Here is a 19,943-nt window from a genome sequence, read left to right on the forward strand (position 1 = left end):
CTTTTGGCCTGTCCCAACTTCCTGGGACTCAAAGCGGTATGCAGAGAGGGGACTGAAATATTACTCGATTCAACTGTCATCGCATGAAAAGAACGATATGGGAGAGTATCACATCCCCTCCAACAGCTTTATATCAAGGTTCAAGCGGAAGATGAAGGATGTACAGATATAATCAAACTTTACCTAGATCTTTCAATAACCTCGAGGAATTCATGATATCCCCTCATACTTCTCAAAACCCCGGATCCCTCGTGCCCGCCATATACCTCGGTAAATCGAAAACATTCAATGATCCCAAAGTCAAGCCCATCATCGCAGAGTACCCAGCGACCTTGAGCGACAAGTCTTTGATGGACATTGTCAAGTTGAGAGGTGTATCCTTCGTAAGTCATTTCACATAAGTCACTATGTACAAGTCAGCTCCTCGAGACAAGTCGAGCTGACGTTATGCCTTGATCATCATCCAGGATTAGACCTTCGTGAGAAATTTTCCATATATCCCCGACCTTCAAGTCCTAGACATGGGTATAAGGATCTTCATCAGTCTCAACAAAGCTCAACGAGATCGACCTAGCTCATGTACACAAGTATCAATAAGTCTGGAGAGGGGTACGACGTCTTTTGTGGAATACGAGCAGCACGTCGACCTCCTTCGAAGGGAGCAGCAAGCGAACAAAGACTATCTAACACTCTTGATGTCTATCATGTTATCTTTCACCAGGCTCTTTCACAAAAAAAGTATATCCCCTCGGTTCGGAAAGTCTACTTTTGGGAGTTAAAGAAAAATGCCTCCAGGGACGTCAACAAAGGGTGGAATAGATGGTGTTGTAATGTCTCAACAGATGAGAATGGGCTGGTAATTTTTGAGGTGGATCCCGTTATCGTAGCTACCAATGAAAAATGGACAAGAAACATAGAAGGAACCGGCGCGGAGGAGGAAGATGCTTATGAATCGGATTCTACCGATAGCTAAGGAAAGTATAATAGGTAAATCTGAAGTTGCACTACTGTAGCCGCTGCGTGACTGTCAACTAACTTCCCTAGATGGTGAACAGCTATCAGAAGATCAGGGGTAATGACATGCATATACATGTAGCTGTGGCTGTTCAGCTTTCCAGCTGTCATCCCTCTCTCAACACAGCTCTCCCATCGCTGCAAAATTGATTGTCGTTGATCATTGGTTGGATATCTCTTCTACTGCCGTTACTAGACTACGCGGTTTTCTAGCTTTCATTTCAGTCATCATCGCTTTCATCGTCCTCTTCATATTCCCAATCCCTACATCCATCTACATTATCCATCCAAGAGTGTTTGAACTCTTCTGGTCGACGATCGAGCTCTATCACTACTCCATCGCTCAATCTTTGACAATGCCACTTCCATCTTTGCCAAAATGGTTTGTCAAGGAGGTGATGATGTGAAATGTATTGCCAGAAGTGACCTACCCGAAGTGTCGGTATAGTTGCTGCGATCACCTCTGCTGCCGAGATCATTGCCGAGTATAAATCTTCTTCGTCGTCTTGCTGTTCCTGATGAAAGTTGTACCGAGGACGGCAACGGTTCTGGCTCCTATCGTATGTTGATCGCTTGACGTGTGGTGAGATGGATGTAAGCTCGTGCCTATGTGGGGGCATCTGAATCTCAATTAGACAATCTAGTTCTTCCAGATGTTTGAATCCCGTGAGGATTTCGAGGAATCGGTCCTGCAATGTCAGTAGGGTCGAATCAGTCATGCAGTACAGATCCACCACCGAGATATGCAGCAAAGATATATGTACTTACAAAGGTTCGATCGTTGTTCCACTCTTCCACCGGTCCGGCGTCATCAAACTCCCCAACGACATCCTGACTGGTCATCTTGAATAACCATCGCTCTTCGTAGGTGGGTTTGCAACAGAAGAGGGAGAACGGTTCACACAACCACGCTTGGTTCTCGCAGCAGCATGTGAGATGGAGATTACGAATATTTGGAAAGGTTTGGGCAACCTCATCCAGGGTCGTATTTCTGTCTAGAGAGCGAAATGTCTTCCAATACAAGGTCGTGACCCTCCCAACGATACGGTCTTCAGATTCTTTTGAGCTTGCAGGCTGATATAGCCTTTGAGTTTTCCACGAGGGCGATATCTTGACATGTCGTAGGCTGGACGCAGCCCGGAGTAGAAGTCTGGATATCTGATCCGTGCACCGCTCGCAGGGCGTTTCTATCGCAATGGAGCTGACGTGGGGAAGGAAATCCGTCTCTTCGTTCAAGGATGAGGGAGAGATGAATCCTGCTGTTTTAAGGTGTTGACACAAGGAGGTTTTACGTATGATGAGCTCCTCGAGATTGCTGAGAGAACGAAGGAACGAAGTGAGAGTGAACCAGATGGGAACGATGCTGTAATTGGCGAGTTGTTTGTCTTGGTATAATTCGATTCGAGGGATATCAATGACCATTCGTCTGGATTCAAGCACGCAAATCAGCAGAATCCTCCCAAAGTGTATTGTTGCTGCAATATATTCCTGAGGGTACCCACCTGACTGCTCGCTTCACACTGGTCGGAGCTTGGACTGCCCATCTAAGCAATTTTGACCAAGAGTCCATCCTCACATGTAATCCTCCAATGGGACAGAGCTTCCTGATGTACGTGCAAGTGGATCTAAACGCGATATAGTCCTTCTGAATGGTAGGGTCAATTTCATCGGCGAAGTTGGCCCAATGAGGGTTGAAGCTTGGTATAGGGATTTCATTATCGGTGTGGACGTAGTGAGCGATATGTTGAATGATCTCGTCGCTGAGGTTGAGTAGTCCGGTGGGCATAATGATGGGCTTCTGACAGGTGAAGGAGACTCCTAAGCTCATCTGGTTTATGTTGAGAACATTGGGGGAAGAAGAGGAAGGGAAAGGAAAGATCATCTTACCCGTATGCTTTCGAGCAATATGATTTCTGAGATTGAATGGAAACGGAGATAGGGATCCGAGCTGATAAGGATAAGCTTGTTACGTATACGATGAATATTTATTTGGGTCACCCACATACCAAACCATATGTATGACGTGATAATCGCATCTAGATAAACAGATAAATCATCATCCTACTCGTACATCATTTCTTGTCCGTCATCTATCTTCCATCTCCGGATATGTCATGTCTGATAACAAAGAAGCATACGAAAGTCATCCATCATGTCGACATCATTGCTGGACTTGAGTGATGAGATACTTCACCTCATCGGACAGTATGTCAACCAAGACAACTTCATACCGATACCCTCTTTTGGTCCTCACTGGCAATCGAAAACCGACAATCCCATCAATCCCGAACACTCCAGAGATATCAGGTCTCTTAGAGCTACATGTAGAAGAACAAGAGCAGTATGTAAAGATGGAGGAATGCATGTGATCATGCGTGATATGGGTACTGTAGAGAACGAGGAGGGACGAGATATGTCACTGGTCAGGGATATGCGAGGGATCGTCAGGTGGGTTTGCGTCTGTTTGCGTTGTCCCATATCACCTCACAGGTCAGCTTACCTGCTATGCAGTCGGTTGAAGGTCGAAATCACCAATCCTTGCTCGGATTACGATCACTACATATGGGGACGCTTCGCTCGACATGTAGAGAGTTTTCCCCAACTTGAAGAGATGATCATAGAGAGAGGACCGATCTGCTATCATAATGTACTCTCTTTACCTCTCCTCGAATTATCCCAAACCCTTGTCGGAATAAGCGATACGTTGGGTGAAACACGCACGAGCGGGATCTCATCGCTTTGCATCGAAAACAACTGTCCAGGCTGTTCATTGGACCAACCTACACTTCTGATACCTAGATGTCCAAAACTTAAGCATCTCAGGTTCTTCCTCTCTCCTGCCACTCACACGATCGAGTGGGATCCGCTAGAGGAGCTAAGCAGGGTTTTTGTGGATCGGACAAAGGAGAAGAAACACCATGTACCAGACTTGGAGACACTATATCTACGATATCCTTGGTCGTCTCGCGGGAATATATGGAAGAATTGGGGTAAAGTCATCAAAGAATCGTTCAGCCTGTTTCCCAAGTTGAAGGAGTTCCACATCACCACCTTCAACGATAAGAACGAATTGACTTTCGGTACATATCTCATTTGCTCAAGGGACGCACCAGAAAGGTATAAGCCAGATGTGCAGGGGAAAAGCAAAGAAACAGAAGAAAGGTGGAAGTTTGAAGTGATGAATCTCGAAGATGGGGATTGGAGGAATTCGTGGAGCTTGGTGGGTGCCATCATCATCTCCGTTTTTGATTGCTTTGCTACAGCTTGGACTGGCACGTACTGACATACTTCGACCATCGACAGGAGCAAATGATGACCTACCTATCTCCGCCTCTGACCCTCAAACTCTTCGACCCGATCATCGTGATCCAGCCGGGTGAATCCCGTCCCCACCACCTCACTCCCGGTAATAACAACGACAAGCGTAAATCGGTCTATCACGACACCCAATCATACGAAGAATCAAGATTCGATGGTTTACTCAAAAAGTACGAGGGGCTGTTAAGGAGTCAGATGAAAGCTGCTGCGGAGGGACTGGTGGATCTAGTACCGTCTTTAGTAGAGGGGGCATTCTGGGAACGAGGAACGGAGGTATCGTATGATGATTGGTATAGGTGGACCTGGAGGAAGGCGGTGGACCAAGGTGGACAAGTGAGAGTTGAGGTGGTTGATAAACCGTTTGTACTGAGTAAAAGTAAATGAACGTGAGACAACGAAGGAGCTATATGAATGTATGAACAAGCTATCAGTCAATGCGAAGTGAAAAGACAAGGTCCGCACCAATAGTGTGTATTTTGACCAATACCAACGTCACGAAGAACTCATATCTACCATCAATCCCCTATGTTATCATGAATAAGCGCGGAGTGAATGTTGAATTATAAATGTACAGAGGAATCTTAATCGGATTCAATGTACTCTGCCTCAATCCAAACGCTACTCTTGCCGTGCATGTTTCGATGTCCATGGTGTGCATTCTAAAAAGTCAACCGCAGCTATCGGATGTACAGTAGTATGTTGGAATATGCTGCGGTATTGGGGACGACTGCACTGTACAACTAACTATTCAGCCGATGGGAGACATGTGAGAGAGTTTTTGATCATTGCGCTACATAAATGCATTCTCGAACCTCGATACGTAAATCAAACATCAATCTAAGCAATGTATAAAGTAAAAACAAAAGCATCATAACGAATACCACTCCAGCCCCATTCAAAATTAAAAGCAATTTAGTACAGGTATATCTTGCGTCAACTAGTACATGGTATATTATTCAAACTATCTTCTCACCATCCCATCTCTCCGGTCTACTAACCGTCTTTTCATCTGACAAAGCATCGTATTCCCACACTTATTGAGCCATGAAAAATACCTTGATGTGGACATCGTTATCGAATTAAGAACGATAGACACAATTGGATGAAGCATGCGATGGTACAGAAGTAGAAACCATATGCGTATCCCGTAGGATTGCCGTTGATGGATGCACTCCATACCTATCACGCCATATTGTCAGTGAATCCATCCGAGAGACGCGACGGGATATGAAGACATGAAATGTGAAACATTTGGCGGCGGGAAGATGTCTGATCCAGAAGAAAAACTTACAGCACCACCGATGATGGGTCCAAAGAACCTTGAAGCAGAAACGGTACTTTGAGCTAAACCATTTGCTAAGCCTACTACGTGAGGTGGTGACATCGCGTTCTAGATACAAAGTTTGCATCAGCTACTGAGATCACCATAGACTGCACAGCTGGGAATGATATATCGCGGGACTCACGATAAGGACCATGACAGAGGTATAGGCGAAAGTACTAGCACAATATCTTATCGCAGTGATCAAGGTCAATCCTAAACATCAAACATCAAAACACAATGTTAGTGTTCGAGTCTCACGATTGGCAGAGGTATATATAGTACGATAGGTCAAACCAACTCACCAGTCATGAGCATGAAGCCACCTTCCGAATCAGGCGAAGCGATCTTATGCAAGATGGGTAAAGCAAAGTACGCAGGGAGGTACAAAGCACTTCCGATCCTGAACATCTGAAGATGGTTGAATTTGCCCAAAGGTGGACCCAATCTTGGGTAGAGGTAGAACTGGTAGACGAGCTGACAGCAGCACATGATAGCGACAAGGAAGGAGAAATGAGCGGGATTGAGACCTAAGCCACCTGATCGGTATGGTCTGTAACGTCACGATTAATTAGCACGCATATTCACCCCTGATTGTAGTTCCAGACAAAGATCACACGTACGTTACGAGGAAAGAAAGGAACACTTGATCATGGATCGTACCATGCAAAGCGACGAGACCGTACTATAGTACCTTGCTGTCAGCTGACGATTCTCATGAGAGTAATTTATGAAGCAGCTCACCTGCATGATCATTAAGAAGGGTAACAGAGCGAAAGAGCTCGGTTGTTTCTCAGATACCTGTTGAGTACCGCCAGGACTCAGGACGACCGCCGAGCTGGTCTGACCCTCGGTAATTACACTCAATCCACCAGCAGGTTGACCAGGTCGTCGTTCAGCAGGAGCAGGGAAGAACGGATCACCACCAGTTTCGACCGAGGGTGATTCACCTTCATACGCTGCAGCCACAGCTGGCGGAGTTCTAACACCCGTGTTGGAGAAGATAGCTGGCATGTGTCCAGAGGAAGTACTGAATCTTCGACCACCATGAGATACCGATAATCTATATCCACCAAGGGGTTTGTAGATTGACGAAGCACCAGATACGATTCGATTAGGTCTTCCGCTCGGTTTTAGATGACCTAAACCGCTCCTTGGATCTTCGATCGTGGATCCAGGTGTAAGTCCAGGGGAAGGTTGAGGGGATTCATTCTCTTCATCAATGGCCTCTTCTCCTTCGGTAGTTTCTCCTTCAGTCTCATCCTCATCTTCAAATACAGCGGTATCCTGCGCAACAGCTGCAGAAACCCAAAGATCGTTGATGTTGAAAGTGTTTTCCTCGTTCGCTAAGAAAAAGGGTAAGCTGGCTATCACCTAAATATGCTCGACGTAGCAGGATAGGCATACCCAAAAGCAGCTTTTGAGCTAAACCCAAAGCACCACTCGCATGAGCACCTTCTTCCTCCTCTTCTTCTTCATCATCTAATCTAGGTATAGCAGCGGAAGCACGTCTAGCCGCTTCCAACGCAGCTCGAGCAGCCAAAGTAGGATGTTTGGATCTGATACCACCGTATCCATACGCCGTCCCGAGACTTGCTCTACTATCTCTTCTAGCATGGGGAGTGGCAGAGAGAGCGGGATACCCAGCACCGTAAGAAGCAGCTTCCGTCTCACCAGGCGACAAAGCGGCATTTCGCTTGATGCTGAGCGATGGGACTCGGATAGCTGTTCTGTTGGAAGGGGCAGGAGACGCAGTGCGTTCAGCGGCGGGTGAAGCGCCGGCAAGGGGTTCATCCTTTTCTACATTGAGAGCGATACGTGATCCACCTCGAACACCACCGTCCCATGATAGGAAACAGGAAAGGATGGCACCGATGACGAGGATGACACTGGCAATAAGGGTTGGGAGGACGTAGGGGAAGTTTTGGAAGAGACCTAAGCATGAACGGGATTCAGCATATCGTGCGATGACAAGTTCAAGTGAATATCCTAATAACAGGAGATGTGCTCACCGATCTTGCTCAGAAACGTTCCAGGAAAGTTATCCACAGGACTTTCGAAGACACCACCAATGATGGGACCAATCACACCTCCGAAACCCCATGAGAAACCTAATACGGCATACGCACGAGAGGCGTTGGTATCGTCTGTCAAATCACGGATGGATCCTCGGAACTACACTATGTGTCAGACGAACCATTTCGGGCAGTGAAAGGTGTACTACTCACAACGCCAACAGCACCACCAAAGATACCTTGAATCAATCTAACACAAATGGCTTCGGGAAGCTAAAGCAAAGGAAGTCAGTCAAAAAATTGTGTATATATAATCGGGAGATAATACGTACCGATTCAGAAGTACCAAAAATAGTCAAAGCTAATGATCCGGACCATCGAGTCAACACACATCAGCTGACTGCCTGTTCGATACACAGCTGATCCTTTGGGGGAACTCACCGATAGCACTTCCCAGTAAACTAGCGACCAAGACTGCCCTACGTCCATGTCTATCTGCTATACTACTCCAAAGCAGTGATGTAAAGAATTGGGTTATGAAGAAGACAGACACGAGATTACCAGTCCACAAACCGACGGCTGCTTCTGTTTCACTATTCTTCTCTCGGCCGGATGAGATGAAGAAGTCTATTGACGCGTATCATTAGCTACGTGTATATCAGGGGACAGTCGAGAATGTATGGTCGCGTACCTTCTACCATCTTCAGTAAGAAGGGAGTACACAAGTTTGCTGAGAGCAGTTCTGATAGCATCGCCTACACGTCTGAGTCAGCTCGCGCTCGATGGTGTATATCGGTAAAGACGAAACTCACAATGCACATCACGATCATAGGTAATACTGGTAATGGAGTGGAATAAGCGGGTCTGATGCCAGGTACCAGAGTGGGTAGCTTGGGTTGCAAATCCTCATCATCAAGTAACGGTGAACCTATATCAACACCACCACCTGGTGTACCTCTGCTCATCCTTCGCCCACCTCTCCCATAACTTGCGAAACTGTTCCTCACAGACCGCCTATGGCTTTTGGAAGCTGCGCGTGGTAGTGTACCTCCCGATCTAGCTTGCAAGGAGGGTGATCCATTGGGGGAGTTGAGATTGAGGTTATTGAGATTACGTTGAACGGTTGGGGAGGGTGTCTCGGTGGATAGGGCTGAATCGCCCAGAAGATCGGTAGCAGTCGGTCGTGGGGGGAGGGAGATCTTGCTGGGTGGAGTGGCCGTCATGGTGAGAGAAGGGCTATCCCACCTGAGGAACTACAACTGTTATAAGTTACGAAATACAAAAGAGAAAAGCAAAGTTGCAAGAGGAATGAGGAGATGAAATGATCAAGGTTTATATACCTATGGGGTGAGGATGCACTGAATGGAGTATGAGGTTGACTTGGTCTCCCACGTGGAAAGATCCTTTGGTGACGCGTAAATGAAAAACAGTGAGTGAGTGTCGCGACGGACCGAACTGCCGTAAGGTGTTTTGTCTTGATTGTCTCGTCTGAACGTTACAAGAAGAGCGAAGAGCGAAGAGAGGATTGGACGAAGAAGAGCGTGTAATGAGCAGAGCTGGTGATGGATCACACACAACGCTTAACATCTCATCCATATCGTTAGCCCTTACTATACTAACACTGAAAACCACGCAAGTATAGCAGACAATCACCATGACAGACTCCATCTCAAAATCTCTCAGATCCGTCCGATTCGCCCAGCCCCAACCTGAACCCCACCTCCACCTCATCCCAGACGAACTCTTCATCGAAGTTGGAATACACCTTCTGCCCACTACCAAGCTACCTCTCCCATCCCTCCAACCGCACTTTGCAAATTACAAACACCCCTTCGATAGACGAGGGGATTGCAGAGATTACATATCATTCAGGGAATCATGTCACAAGGTGGGGTATCTTTTGAAACCTATTGAAAAGGACTACGAGGTGGAGATTAAGAGTAAGGAGGGGTTTTACAAGTGGGTTAATGCGCCTAAGGAGAAGTTGGATAATGTCAAGTGAGTTGACCGCAACTCATCCCATAACCCTTGTCCGATTTGGGAGATGGGTTGCTAAAAATCCGACATACGCCTTCTCTCTGGACCTATAGTCGTCTTCGACTCAATTTCACCTTGGACCCAGACGAAGATATACCCACGACATCCACTAAATACTGGACCGACTTCATCGCCCTTCCCCTCAAACTACCCAATCTCCTGGAGTTGTACTTCACGCAAAAACCCCATTCTGCTCGCAAGGGAAACACGGCCACACCCTGCTCTTCGACCTTCCCGATCCAGATGAAAACCCACTGCGCAGTATTCAAACCTTCGCGAACGAAGTGAAATGCAGAAGTTGCGCCGAACATCTCACCCGTCTAACAAACATCATGCCCAATCTCAAACACCTCAAATGTACCTCTCAAGATAGTGTCGCCCAGCAAAATACGGACGAAGACTTTGAGCCATACGATTTCACGATTAACATTTCTGCTCCGAAGCTGGAGACGCTCTATCTGAAATACTGGGATTTAGATACGTTCGATAATACTCCATTATGGGAATTGCACGAGGGATCACCGAATCTCAAGAAACTTGTATATTCGTCGCATGCAATCGAGGCTCCTTATACGCTCAGACAGCGGGCTGTGGTGGAGGCTAGGACACAGGATGGGGAATGGCAGTTCAACCTTAGATCCGAGGAGGGGGGACATCTCAGCCTTTTCGGAGGTTTGGTGAGTCCGATTTTCACCTCCGAAAGATACGCGATGTCTGTAATTCCTTCTGTGATTCGCTTAGCAGAATAGTCAGTCTTGGTGACATAGCAGTGTGGGGTGTATTCTTCGGGTTCGGAGGTATCCAGAGTGACTTGGAGGTAGAGGTCCATGACTTTCAAGTGCTTGAAATCGGCGAGTACGTTGAAGAGAGAGTCCTACGAGCATCTTCAGCTACTATGATCATTGCTTGGCAGACTTGAAGTCGTCTCACTGATGTAGAGAGGTGAGCAGTACTATCAAGCCCTTCCAGAGCGTCCTCGACTGAAGTACCGACATCTCCCCAATCTACAAGCACCCGGACATTCTGTAATGCCTTGACATGACCGGTATGTGGGTCTTGCAGAGGAGATGTAGGCAGCACAAGAGTGAATCTGGGCCTCACGCATACCGACCCTCGAAAAAAGCTCGAGCGAAAGTACAAATTTTCAACTCTTGAACAGCAAAGAGCGATATCTTCAAAAATCGCGGTTGGGCCATCGTCCTCTCCGGGTGTTTTGATGTGAATTGACAGGATGGGACGAGGTTTGTTGAGCTGACGATGCGATCTTTGTTTTAGGATGGCAGAAAGCTTGGTGGAATTGCCTTCGGACCACATGAGCTTGAGGTGCTAGTGATCGCCACCCTACAGTATGAGGAAGATGCTGGAGATGTCGATAGTCTGAAAAAAGAAATAAGAAAGGATAAAGAGACGAAAAGAAGCAAGGAAGAGACTGAACTCTGTCATTGTCGTCCTATACGCCGAAACAGACACAACGCACAAGCCATAGCACACACATCGTGGGAAAGTGAAAGTGGAGTACATCCCCACTGCTGCTCAGATCCTGTATATGAGTGACACGGATGCATACATACAGACAGTCATATCAATATCAATATTAACCGCTTGGTACTGATCTACGCCATGCATACGACATAAATAAATGGTTACAGTATGAATGAATTTCAGATACTGTAGGCTGCCACCCAGGAATAACTCAGTCTGATTCAGGGTCCAATCGTTGCCATTCAGGAGTCCCCACATCCATCATCCTCATCCACATCCTAGCTCAACACGACGTAACAACCTTCACATATCAACATCTATCTATTATATGACACATCCCTATTCTTCTTGTCCGCTTGAATAACTCACCCCATCATACAATGCCTTCACGTCCACCTTCGACGACCAAATCATCACCCAAACCGACAAGCATACCTCTTCCAACGGATGATCAACCGGAAGCTGGACCGTCAGTCGCTTCTTCCATTCGATCTAGGGGGTCAACGGTATCTTCCATAAAGGGGAAAGAGAGGGCTGTGGATGATGAAGAGGAGTCGGAAGACGATAAAGATGATGTTGAAGATAGTGATGATGAGGATGGAGATGATTTATCAGAAGATGATCAAGATGCTCATCAGGCTCAAATAGATCAGATAGGAAAAGGTAGTCCTCAGATAAATGGTGAAAGTCCTCATTATAAAGACGACGACTGCATAGAATCAGAAGATGAGGGTGACGAGGAGGACGAGTCGGATGAGGAAGACGAAGAACCGTGAGCTCAGCTGTCCCCGACATATCGATGATTAGCTGATTCGTATCATCCAAACAGAGCGCTCAAGTACAGTCGGTTGAAAGGTCGGATACCGGAAATCCTAGCCAAGGACTCAGCTTCGACAATAGCAGTCTCTCCCAGAGTGATAGTAAGTATCTCTCTCTCTCTTACAAATCCCGCTCTTGGAGGTAGTGGTGAAAAGCTTACGATCCATATGAACAGGCTCTAGGAACACACAACGGGATGGTCCATGTTTTTACGTATGAAGGAGCCAAAGTCAACTCGTTCAGGCCTCATGCAGCTGGTGTGACTTGCCTAAAAATGGACGAAGATAATGATTTCGTAGCTACATCAAGTGTGGAAGGTGAGTATCCAGCTGCTGGCTGATCATGTCGCTGAGCGAAATAGCTGACAATCATTTGGATCTGTAGGCCGAGTCGTCATACATTCTCTCACTTCAACCGAATCATATGCCTTCGACTATAAACGACCCATGCGAGCTATAGCATTAGAACCTGGGTTCGCAAAGAAGAATACTCGTGCTTTCGTTTGCGGTGGTATGGCTGGGAACCTGATTATGCAGGAGAAGGGCTGGTTAGGATACAAGGAGCAGATCATTCATTCTGGAGAAGGGCCAATCTGGGCGATTGAGTGGAGAGGGAATTTGATAGCTTGGGCTAATGATCTGGTGAGTGCGAGCTCTACTTTTTTTACCCCGGTATCGCATTGCATCGACTGTACGGTTCCTTTCCGCTAGACCTGGACTGACAATTATTGGTTCGTTCGTGCAGGGAGTCAAGATATACGATACCACCACCTCCCAACGAATCGGCTATATCGACCGAGGAGCTCACGCACCTCGAGCAGAGTTATTCAAATGTACTCTGCAGTGGAAGGACGATCATACACTCATAATAGGCTGGGCAGACCACATCAAAATCGTTCGTATTCGAAACCGAGCAAAATCACAGACCAGTACTGGACTTCCAGCCTTGACAGTGGAGATGACAGGGATATATCAAGTGGACTGTATGATCTCCGGATTAGCTCAGCACAACTCATCCTATGTGGTCCTAGCATACATCGCACCAGACACGTACGAGAATGAAGCCACCGATAATCCAATGGAGCAACGGCGAAAGGCTGCTAATCGACCTGAATTGCGGTTGATCGATAAAGGTGAAGAAGTCAATGCGGATGCGCTGAGTCTGGCAAACTACCACATGTATGGGTGTAATGATTACTCGTTGATCAAGTCGCAGAGGGAGAACGAGCAGGTTTTCTTTGTGATTTCGCCATCGGACGTGATAGTGGTCAGACCGAGAGATGAGATAGATCATATTGATTGGTTGGTAGAGAGGGAGAGGTATTCTGAAGCATTGGAAGCGGCTGAAGAGCTACGGAAGAAACATGGTAATGCTTTGGATGTGAAGGCTATTGGGTTGAAGTACATGAATCACCTATTGGCGCAAGGTAAGCTACGGTCTTGTTGAACATGCGCAGACATTCAGCTTACATAGTGGTGTTTACAGGTCATTTCGATCAAACCGCTTCGCTGGCTCCGAAAGTGTTAGGGCAAGATTCGGAAGCTTGGGAAAAATGGATATATACGTTTGTGCAGCATCATCAGCTACCTGTAGGTTTAACTCTGTATTCACATTGAGGTAGTCAAGCTGATATCAGTCTCTCAGACTATCATCCCATACATTCCTACCAAAGATCCTCAACTTGGTAAACCGGTTTACGAGATGGTGTTTGGACATCTACTGGTGAATGACAGGCAGGTAAGTATAGCCCGTTGCCTAATCGCACCACCCGTGAGTAGTAGATGACACTCGAGATCATGACCCTTGATAGGCCTTACTCAAAACTATCACTTCTTGGCCAACTGATATATACGATATGAACACTGTCATGGGAGCAGTCCAAGGAGAATTGGAAGCTACAAAAGATGATCCCATACTTTTAGAATGCTTGGCCGAACTGTGAGTCGGACCATTTTGAGGTCAAATCAGGCTGCATAGCTAACTTCTCAAATCAGTCACCTAATCAACCGACAACCAGCAAAAGCTCTCCCCTACTTCCTTCGTCTCCGTCGGCCACACGTATTCGACTTGATAAGAGAACATAACCTATTCACCGCGGTTCAAGACCAAGCATTATTGTTAGTCCAATTCGACCAAGAACGAGAAGTGGACAAAGCAGAGGTGCAGGGTGATAAGAGTAAACATGGCGCTGCCATTGAGCTGTTGGTGGATCACACGCACTCTATACCTGTGAGCTACGATGATCTGTGCAAATAGTGAAAATGGAAGCTAAGTCTACAATGATAGATCGATAGAGTCGTACATCAACTGGAAGAGAAGCCAAAGTATCTTTATATGTACCTTGATGCTTTGTTTGATAAGGACCCTCAATTCTGTTTACTGTATAGCGATAGGATGGTAGGTCCTCTTCCTTGATTTCTGCAGCTGGATAGAACGTAGTTGACAGTGGTCGATTCAGGTTGAGCTATACGCCGCATACGACCTTGATAGGCTGATGCCTTTCCTGAGAGCTAGCAATTTCTATGACCTGGAGAAAGTGAGTGACTTTCTGAGTTTGAGTATTAGCTACAAGAATCTGGGTCAGCATCAGGGTCAAGCTGATAGCGCTGTACGCATACAGGCATACGAGATTTGCAAACAGCGTGATCTAGTTACCGAGATGGTATTCCTACTGGGCAGAATGGGTAATAACAAGAAAGCTCTGATGTTGATCATCGAGAGGCTGGGTGACGTACAGAGGGTGAGCAATGTCCCTTGCTCTCTGATCATCTCTTCTCAATGGCCTTTAAGAGGAAGAACTGATACCTGTTCCTAAATTATTAGGCCATCGACTTTGCAAAGGAGCAATCTGACGAAGATCTATGGGAAGATCTGCTCACATACTCTGAGACTAGACCTTCGTTCATCAGAGCGTTGCTTGAACATGTCGGAGCGGAGATTAATCCTATTAGGTTGATAAGTAGGATTAAAGACGGGTTGGAGATTCCCGGTTTGAAAGAGGGTGTTGTGAGGGTGTTGATGGGGATGAACTTGCAGGTGAGTGCTTACACCTCCTCAGTGAAGGGTGTGCCCTCTCTACATAGAGGTATCTTTTCTCACGAGTCTGGTGAAGTTCGACCCCATTATGGGAATATGGGTTATGGTAGTAGAGCTGATCTCATTCACTTTGATGCATTTCTCAGGTATCTCTCCTCGAAGGATGTCAACATATACTTAATGGGGATTGTAGTAATCTGGCGATGGAGTTGCAAGCTGCTCAAGTAGGCAGTACGAGATGTTCATGTGAGTCCACCATCTCTCCGCCTCTTCACCTGACACCCAAGATCACCTGTTACTCTCACAGCTTGTCGTACAGCGCTAATCAACGAAGATGTAGCCACATCAACATGTACCATCTGCCATCTACCCCTCTTCAGCCCCTCGTCCAAATACCCCTCCCAATCCCTAATCCTACTATACCTATGCCAACACCTCATCCACGCTCAATGCGCCTTACCAGAAGATGTGGACCTCCCCCAACGACAGGAAAATATCAACGTCACGTACCTCCTGGCGAACGGTGCCGGCGGAGGTAAGGGACAGAATTGGAAATCTAGAGCTATAGGTGGGAAATTGGGGTATGCGGCTGCTGTTAGAGTTAGGGTGGGGAGATGTCCTGTTTGTGAGGTTGGAGGGAGGAGGGGGAGTAAGGCTGGGTAGATGAGCCCACCGGGGATATCAATACACGTACCGGCCGTGGGTAGTTTGAATGATACTACGGTGGTCTTTGTGCGCTGTTCCGCTGGTGGACTGGTGGTCTATTCGTTGGGACCGCACGATCTGGCGATCGGTCGTGCGATGAGCAGATCTCGTTACTGTTGGTTCACGCATTACTTATACGCGATAGATATAGATTTTATACATTGCATGACCAGATGCATCTCAGTAAAAACTCGGCTCTATCGGTCTGTCTATATGTTATTACTTATTACTACGTGAATCTAACGTCTCAGACTGTCTTTTAGGTATCACTATGTCGTTCTGCCAAAACCCTCTACATAGATAATGTCCCCAAGTTCTTCCAGTGTCCAGTATCAAACGGGACACTCGATGTATCCCAACGTGACTACAAAATGCCCCTCCAAATACTCCCAGAGATTCAACATCCTAATTCTCTTATAATAACTAAAATTGCGAATCAAAATCCCAAATCGCACTTCCATCAAGACTTATAGCCGGACCAGCAACCACCAACGAATGAGCATAATGCTCGTACTCTTCCTCCCCACCCCAAAAGAGATCTAACAAGCTCCCTCCTCTACCAACTTCCGCTAGTACTTCTGCATTCAAATCCGAGGGTGATACCTCATTTTCATGTCCTCCACATCCATATCCCTTCATCCTTAACAAATCATGTATCTTCCTCCCCGCCTCTCTCTGAAGATCCAATAACCTCCCAGCAGAAGAGGAAGTGCACATAGCCGTTGAGAGTACTAGGAGAAATGCGAACAAGAGGAATAAGATAGATATAAGCGGCGAGGCCATGCGAAGGGGACGTTTGCCTGACCTCGGATGGGCAGTGGGTGGTGGGGAGAGGTATGATTCGGTGGGGAGGGAATATGATCGGGTTGGAATGGGTCGGGATGCTTTTTCCGAGTGGGAGTGCTCGTATTCGTGTTCGTCGTGTTCGAAGGATTGTGATTGCCGACGTGTTTTGATGGTATCATAGTCAATGTGGGGTTTTTGTGATGTAGGGGAGGGAAGGGGAGATGGGAGGTCGAAATAGTGCTGAGAGGGGGGTAGAGGTGTTGAAGGTGTGATGATGAGCCTGGGCAGGGTGGGTGTTGTCGGCATTGACATTGTGACTGTATTTGTGCTTTGTCGCTTTAGATTGTGGATCTAGGGGTTGGTAGTGGTGCGAAGTACAGTTCGTTCGGGATGGTAGATTGACTCTTCACTAGAGGTTGATGGGGTTGAGTAAGATACAATGCGATGCGAATGCCGCTCAACGGTCTTGAATTCTGATATACTAGTATCGTCCAGCGAAGTTATGTGACAGTGTAGGGTGGATTAGAATAACGACCAGCGTCGAGATGAGATGGTGAGATAGTCGATCAAACAGGATTCCGATATCAATCCATACAACAGGACTGAATAAGTTACAAATAAGGAGAGAGATAACTTTTCAGTGACAGAGTATGCTCACGCGTTGTCTCACTATAATAGTGTACCGTAGACATCGATTCAGCGGAATAAGAGGCGTCGGAGTAGATGAAGAGCCGTCTTTTACGCGTGGAGCGATACGAGTGTATTCAATTTTTAAGCTTGGTACGCCCTAGCTACGCCCCTTTCCGATTTGGTGCCTGATTCGCGAAACGCGATCCGATTATTGCGTTCCTGAAACCCGTATTCTTGGCCATGTTGGATGGTGGTTAAGCTGTAATGAAGGGATCGTGAATGCATGGGTAACTCAGTGGTGATGGACATGGTACATGGTAGACATCTACTGGTGCGATGATGCCTCGGGCGATACCAACAGCGTACGATGGACCCGATGATGAAGCAGGTCTTACTGGAAATTGGTTTGTGATGTTGTGTATGTGGGCCATAATAAGACAGTAATGGTTCATTCTCTTGTGTGACTTGATAATGATAGCACTATACGTACGGACTTTGAGGACGGTGTTCCAGTGAGAGACCATCACGATGGTATCGATTTGACTCAGGAACGGTGTTATGGCGATCTTCTAGAGATATAATGGGATCTATCGATGAAACGATATGGGAATAGTTGGCTCATGGAACATATTTCATGTACGTGCAGTATCAGTACATAAGCTGAGACAGCTTCAAAATGCATTACTCCTATATAGCCTCAACTTGACCCTATATGACAGCAACAGAATCAGCTTACTGCGATCCATCTGTTCAAATTTGAGAATGGGGTGTACAATCACTCACTTGTCTCGCACAATCTCCAGCTCAGTTTCTTCTTCCTCTTCTTCTGCATTGTTGCTTCCACCTTTCCCACCTCCACCATACAGCTTGGCCTCGCCTGCTGCAGACCAAGAAGCTATATCGTATCGCGACCAACCCCAAGTTTCCTTTATCTATCATCAAACCTCATCAGCAAGTCGATATCTCTAACCATGTGAAGTAGTGATGAAGATGGTGAACTCACATCAGGCTTCTTGTGCGGTGCAATAATCACCAACCACCTAGCTTTCCCACTCAGCTCATATAGCAAAGCGAACAGCTCCGACGGCGAAGTGACGAGATGCAATGCAAAAGAACATATGATCATATCCCATATTGGTTCGCCGTTCTTCTGCGGAGGTGTATCTGGAGGTAATAGGCCGTTGGCTAGGTCTGTGAAGGATAGTGGATGGCATGGACGGGAGGTACGGTCCGCATAGGCTGGAGAAGTATACTATATGCATTTTTTAGTCAGCAGTGAGGAAACACAAGAAAATCCCCCCTGAATTGTTAAAAGGTTCCAGTGGAGGAAACGACAATGAGGAAAGATAAACTCACAGGATCGGTAGCGATTATATCCAGCCCGAATCCCTGAGGTAACTGAGGTGGATCCATCCCTCCAAAGACTTGTTTCCCCTTCCTATTTCCACTTTGAGCTGGTGCCGGACGACGCGCATTGGGAGGTATGAAAGCTGGTCTACTGGATTCACCTGTTTGGGGGGACTGTATGGCTCGGAGGGCTGCGAGATGATCAGGAAGATTGGGTATATTGGAGGATGAGGATGGTTGAAAGGAAGCTGAAGATGTCTTTTGACCGATTTGTGCCCATTCGAGCAGGCATAGAGTCGCTTCGCCGCTGGGTGGTTGTAATCAGTTAAGATATAGCCGGGTAATCGTCAAGCGAGCTCACCTCCCAGCTGCCATATCCAGTATCCTCAGCTTATCCTTTCGGCAGTCGTCCTTTTCCTTCATATACATCGACCTTCCTTCCGCCTCCCACCATCTGTTCATAAATGTCCAAATGACCTATGAACGGGATGGATCAGCTCGTGCAGCCTCAAGTCACTAAGAATTGAAGATACCTTCTTGATACCGGGGAAGAACGGGTTTCGATAGGTCACTGCGACTTTTCGATAGTACTATCAACAGAGAATACTGTCAGCCATAGCATCTGCGAAGAGATGGTATCACCTGCAAGGTACAGCGTGTGTTGTCTCACATCACCGAGAAGATCTGATACCATAAAACCGGACCGACGCAATATTAGCAAGAAACTCACCGCGTCTACACCATGCTCATTGTAGTTGTCTCTCATCGCATGAGACAGGTTTCCATGGACCGCTGACATCTTGCCTTGATCCTTACGGTCCTATTACGACCCTTATCAGTAATTACCTGTGTTGAATATCTACAGACATCTTCCCTCGACTTGAATTGCTGTGATTTCAATCTTTCTCTGCTTTCTGGACATGATCTGTGGAGGTTTTCGATTTTCCTCTCCTCTCCATTAGTATTGGATATTTGATTGATCCTCTCACTTTAACGCTTATCTCCGTATCGGATCGCTGGTCTGTTATCTCACTCATCCTTCAAGATACATACATACATGTAGTAGGGCACATCATCACGAGTCACCCACGATGGCTCGCACCAAGCAGACCGCTCGTAAGAATACAGGAGGAAAAGCACCTCGTCGAAAACCTTTTCCCGAAGTCGATCATAATCCCGACATCAACGAATTCCGACTTTTATCTGTCTAAGTACGATTATCCTTGAGAAGAAAGAACAACTTGGTTTTATTGCAGATACCTTCTGTTTGCTTACATTGGTGTCACCGTCACCTCGAGAGAATCATGTGATCGGGACATTTACCGCCGGGGAACAAAGGGGGTTTTGACCAACGCTGACGGGCCTCATTTCCTTTGTCGCGAAATACAGATTGCGCCAGTCACTTGAGTAGCTGCACTTGCAGAGAAGAGTTA

At 46.7% G+C, this 19,943-nt stretch overlaps 9 protein-coding genes across 9 annotated transcripts; 5 read left to right on the plus strand and 4 right to left on the minus strand.

Moving 5' to 3' along the window:
• Nucleotides 1-158: 158 nt before the first annotated feature.
• On the plus strand, nt 159-779 carry I302_108264 (uncharacterized protein; the record flags this gene model as incomplete). The annotated part of the gene is made up of 2 exons (XM_019193966.1): nt 159-383; nt 474-779. The coding sequence occupies 2 exons, from the start codon at nt 159-161 to the stop codon at nt 777-779; spliced, it is 531 nt and encodes a 176-aa protein (XP_019044089.1).
• Nucleotides 780-1,235: 456 nt separating this feature from the next.
• I302_108265 (uncharacterized protein) lies at nt 1,236-2,800 on the minus strand (the record flags this gene model as incomplete). The annotated part of the gene is made up of 3 exons (XM_019193965.1): nt 1,236-1,703; nt 1,783-2,440; nt 2,517-2,800. 3 exons carry the CDS (start codon nt 2,798-2,800, stop codon nt 1,236-1,238), a joined length of 1,410 nt encoding a protein of 469 aa, XP_019044088.1.
• Nucleotides 2,801-3,166: 366 nt separating this feature from the next.
• I302_108266 (uncharacterized protein) lies at nt 3,167-4,716 on the plus strand (the record flags this gene model as incomplete). Its single annotated transcript, XM_019193964.1, has 3 exons — nt 3,167-3,462; nt 3,526-4,234; nt 4,318-4,716. 3 exons carry the CDS (start codon nt 3,167-3,169, stop codon nt 4,714-4,716), a joined length of 1,404 nt encoding a protein of 467 aa, XP_019044087.1.
• Nucleotides 4,717-5,403: 687 nt separating this feature from the next.
• On the minus strand, nt 5,404-8,891 carry I302_108267 (uncharacterized protein; the record flags this gene model as incomplete). The annotated part of the gene is made up of 13 exons (XM_065870639.1): nt 5,404-5,511; nt 5,624-5,722; nt 5,799-5,869; nt 5,959-6,206; nt 6,277-6,338; nt 6,398-6,999; nt 7,061-7,588; nt 7,666-7,828; nt 7,882-7,941; nt 8,001-8,029; nt 8,110-8,295; nt 8,360-8,423; nt 8,481-8,891. The coding sequence occupies 13 exons, from the start codon at nt 8,889-8,891 to the stop codon at nt 5,404-5,406; spliced, it is 2,631 nt and encodes an 876-aa protein (XP_065726711.1).
• Nucleotides 8,892-9,322: 431 nt separating this feature from the next.
• On the plus strand, nt 9,323-9,993 carry I302_108268 (uncharacterized protein; the record flags this gene model as incomplete). Its single annotated transcript, XM_019193962.1, has 2 exons — nt 9,323-9,666; nt 9,759-9,993. 2 exons carry the CDS (start codon nt 9,323-9,325, stop codon nt 9,991-9,993), a joined length of 579 nt encoding a protein of 192 aa, XP_019044085.1.
• Nucleotides 9,994-10,037: 44 nt separating this feature from the next.
• I302_108269 (uncharacterized protein) lies at nt 10,038-10,467 on the plus strand (the record flags this gene model as incomplete). The annotated part of the gene is made up of 2 exons (XM_019193961.1): nt 10,038-10,382; nt 10,447-10,467. 2 exons carry the CDS (start codon nt 10,038-10,040, stop codon nt 10,465-10,467), a joined length of 366 nt encoding a protein of 121 aa, XP_019044084.1.
• Nucleotides 10,468-11,567: 1,100 nt separating this feature from the next.
• Nucleotides 11,568-15,705, plus strand: I302_108270 (uncharacterized protein; the record flags this gene model as incomplete). Its single annotated transcript, XM_065870640.1, has 15 exons — nt 11,568-11,959; nt 12,017-12,107; nt 12,182-12,323; nt 12,391-12,647; nt 12,751-13,432; nt 13,492-13,595; nt 13,651-13,743; nt 13,817-13,944; nt 14,001-14,235; nt 14,293-14,403; nt 14,465-14,542; nt 14,627-14,746; nt 14,830-15,042; nt 15,189-15,288; nt 15,362-15,705. The coding sequence occupies 15 exons, from the start codon at nt 11,568-11,570 to the stop codon at nt 15,703-15,705; spliced, it is 3,090 nt and encodes a 1,029-aa protein (XP_065726712.1).
• A 465-nt stretch (nt 15,706-16,170) lies between these two features.
• On the minus strand, nt 16,171-16,845 carry I302_108271 (uncharacterized protein; the record flags this gene model as incomplete). The annotated part of the gene is made up of 1 exon (XM_019193959.1): nt 16,171-16,845. One exon carries the CDS (start codon nt 16,843-16,845, stop codon nt 16,171-16,173), a length of 675 nt encoding a protein of 224 aa, XP_019044082.1.
• A 989-nt stretch (nt 16,846-17,834) lies between these two features.
• I302_108272 (uncharacterized protein) lies at nt 17,835-19,309 on the minus strand (the record flags this gene model as incomplete). The annotated part of the gene is made up of 7 exons (XM_019193958.2): nt 17,835-17,871; nt 17,947-18,095; nt 18,167-18,415; nt 18,520-18,817; nt 18,872-18,987; nt 19,044-19,100; nt 19,241-19,309. The coding sequence occupies 7 exons, from the start codon at nt 19,307-19,309 to the stop codon at nt 17,835-17,837; spliced, it is 975 nt and encodes a 324-aa protein (XP_019044081.2).
• Nucleotides 19,310-19,943: the final 634 nt, after the last annotated feature.

This window comes from Kwoniella bestiolae, chromosome 7, assembly GCF_000512585.2.
Source record: "Kwoniella bestiolae CBS 10118 chromosome 7, complete sequence".
Taxonomy (NCBI): Eukaryota; Fungi; Basidiomycota; class Tremellomycetes; order Tremellales; family Cryptococcaceae; genus Kwoniella; species Kwoniella bestiolae.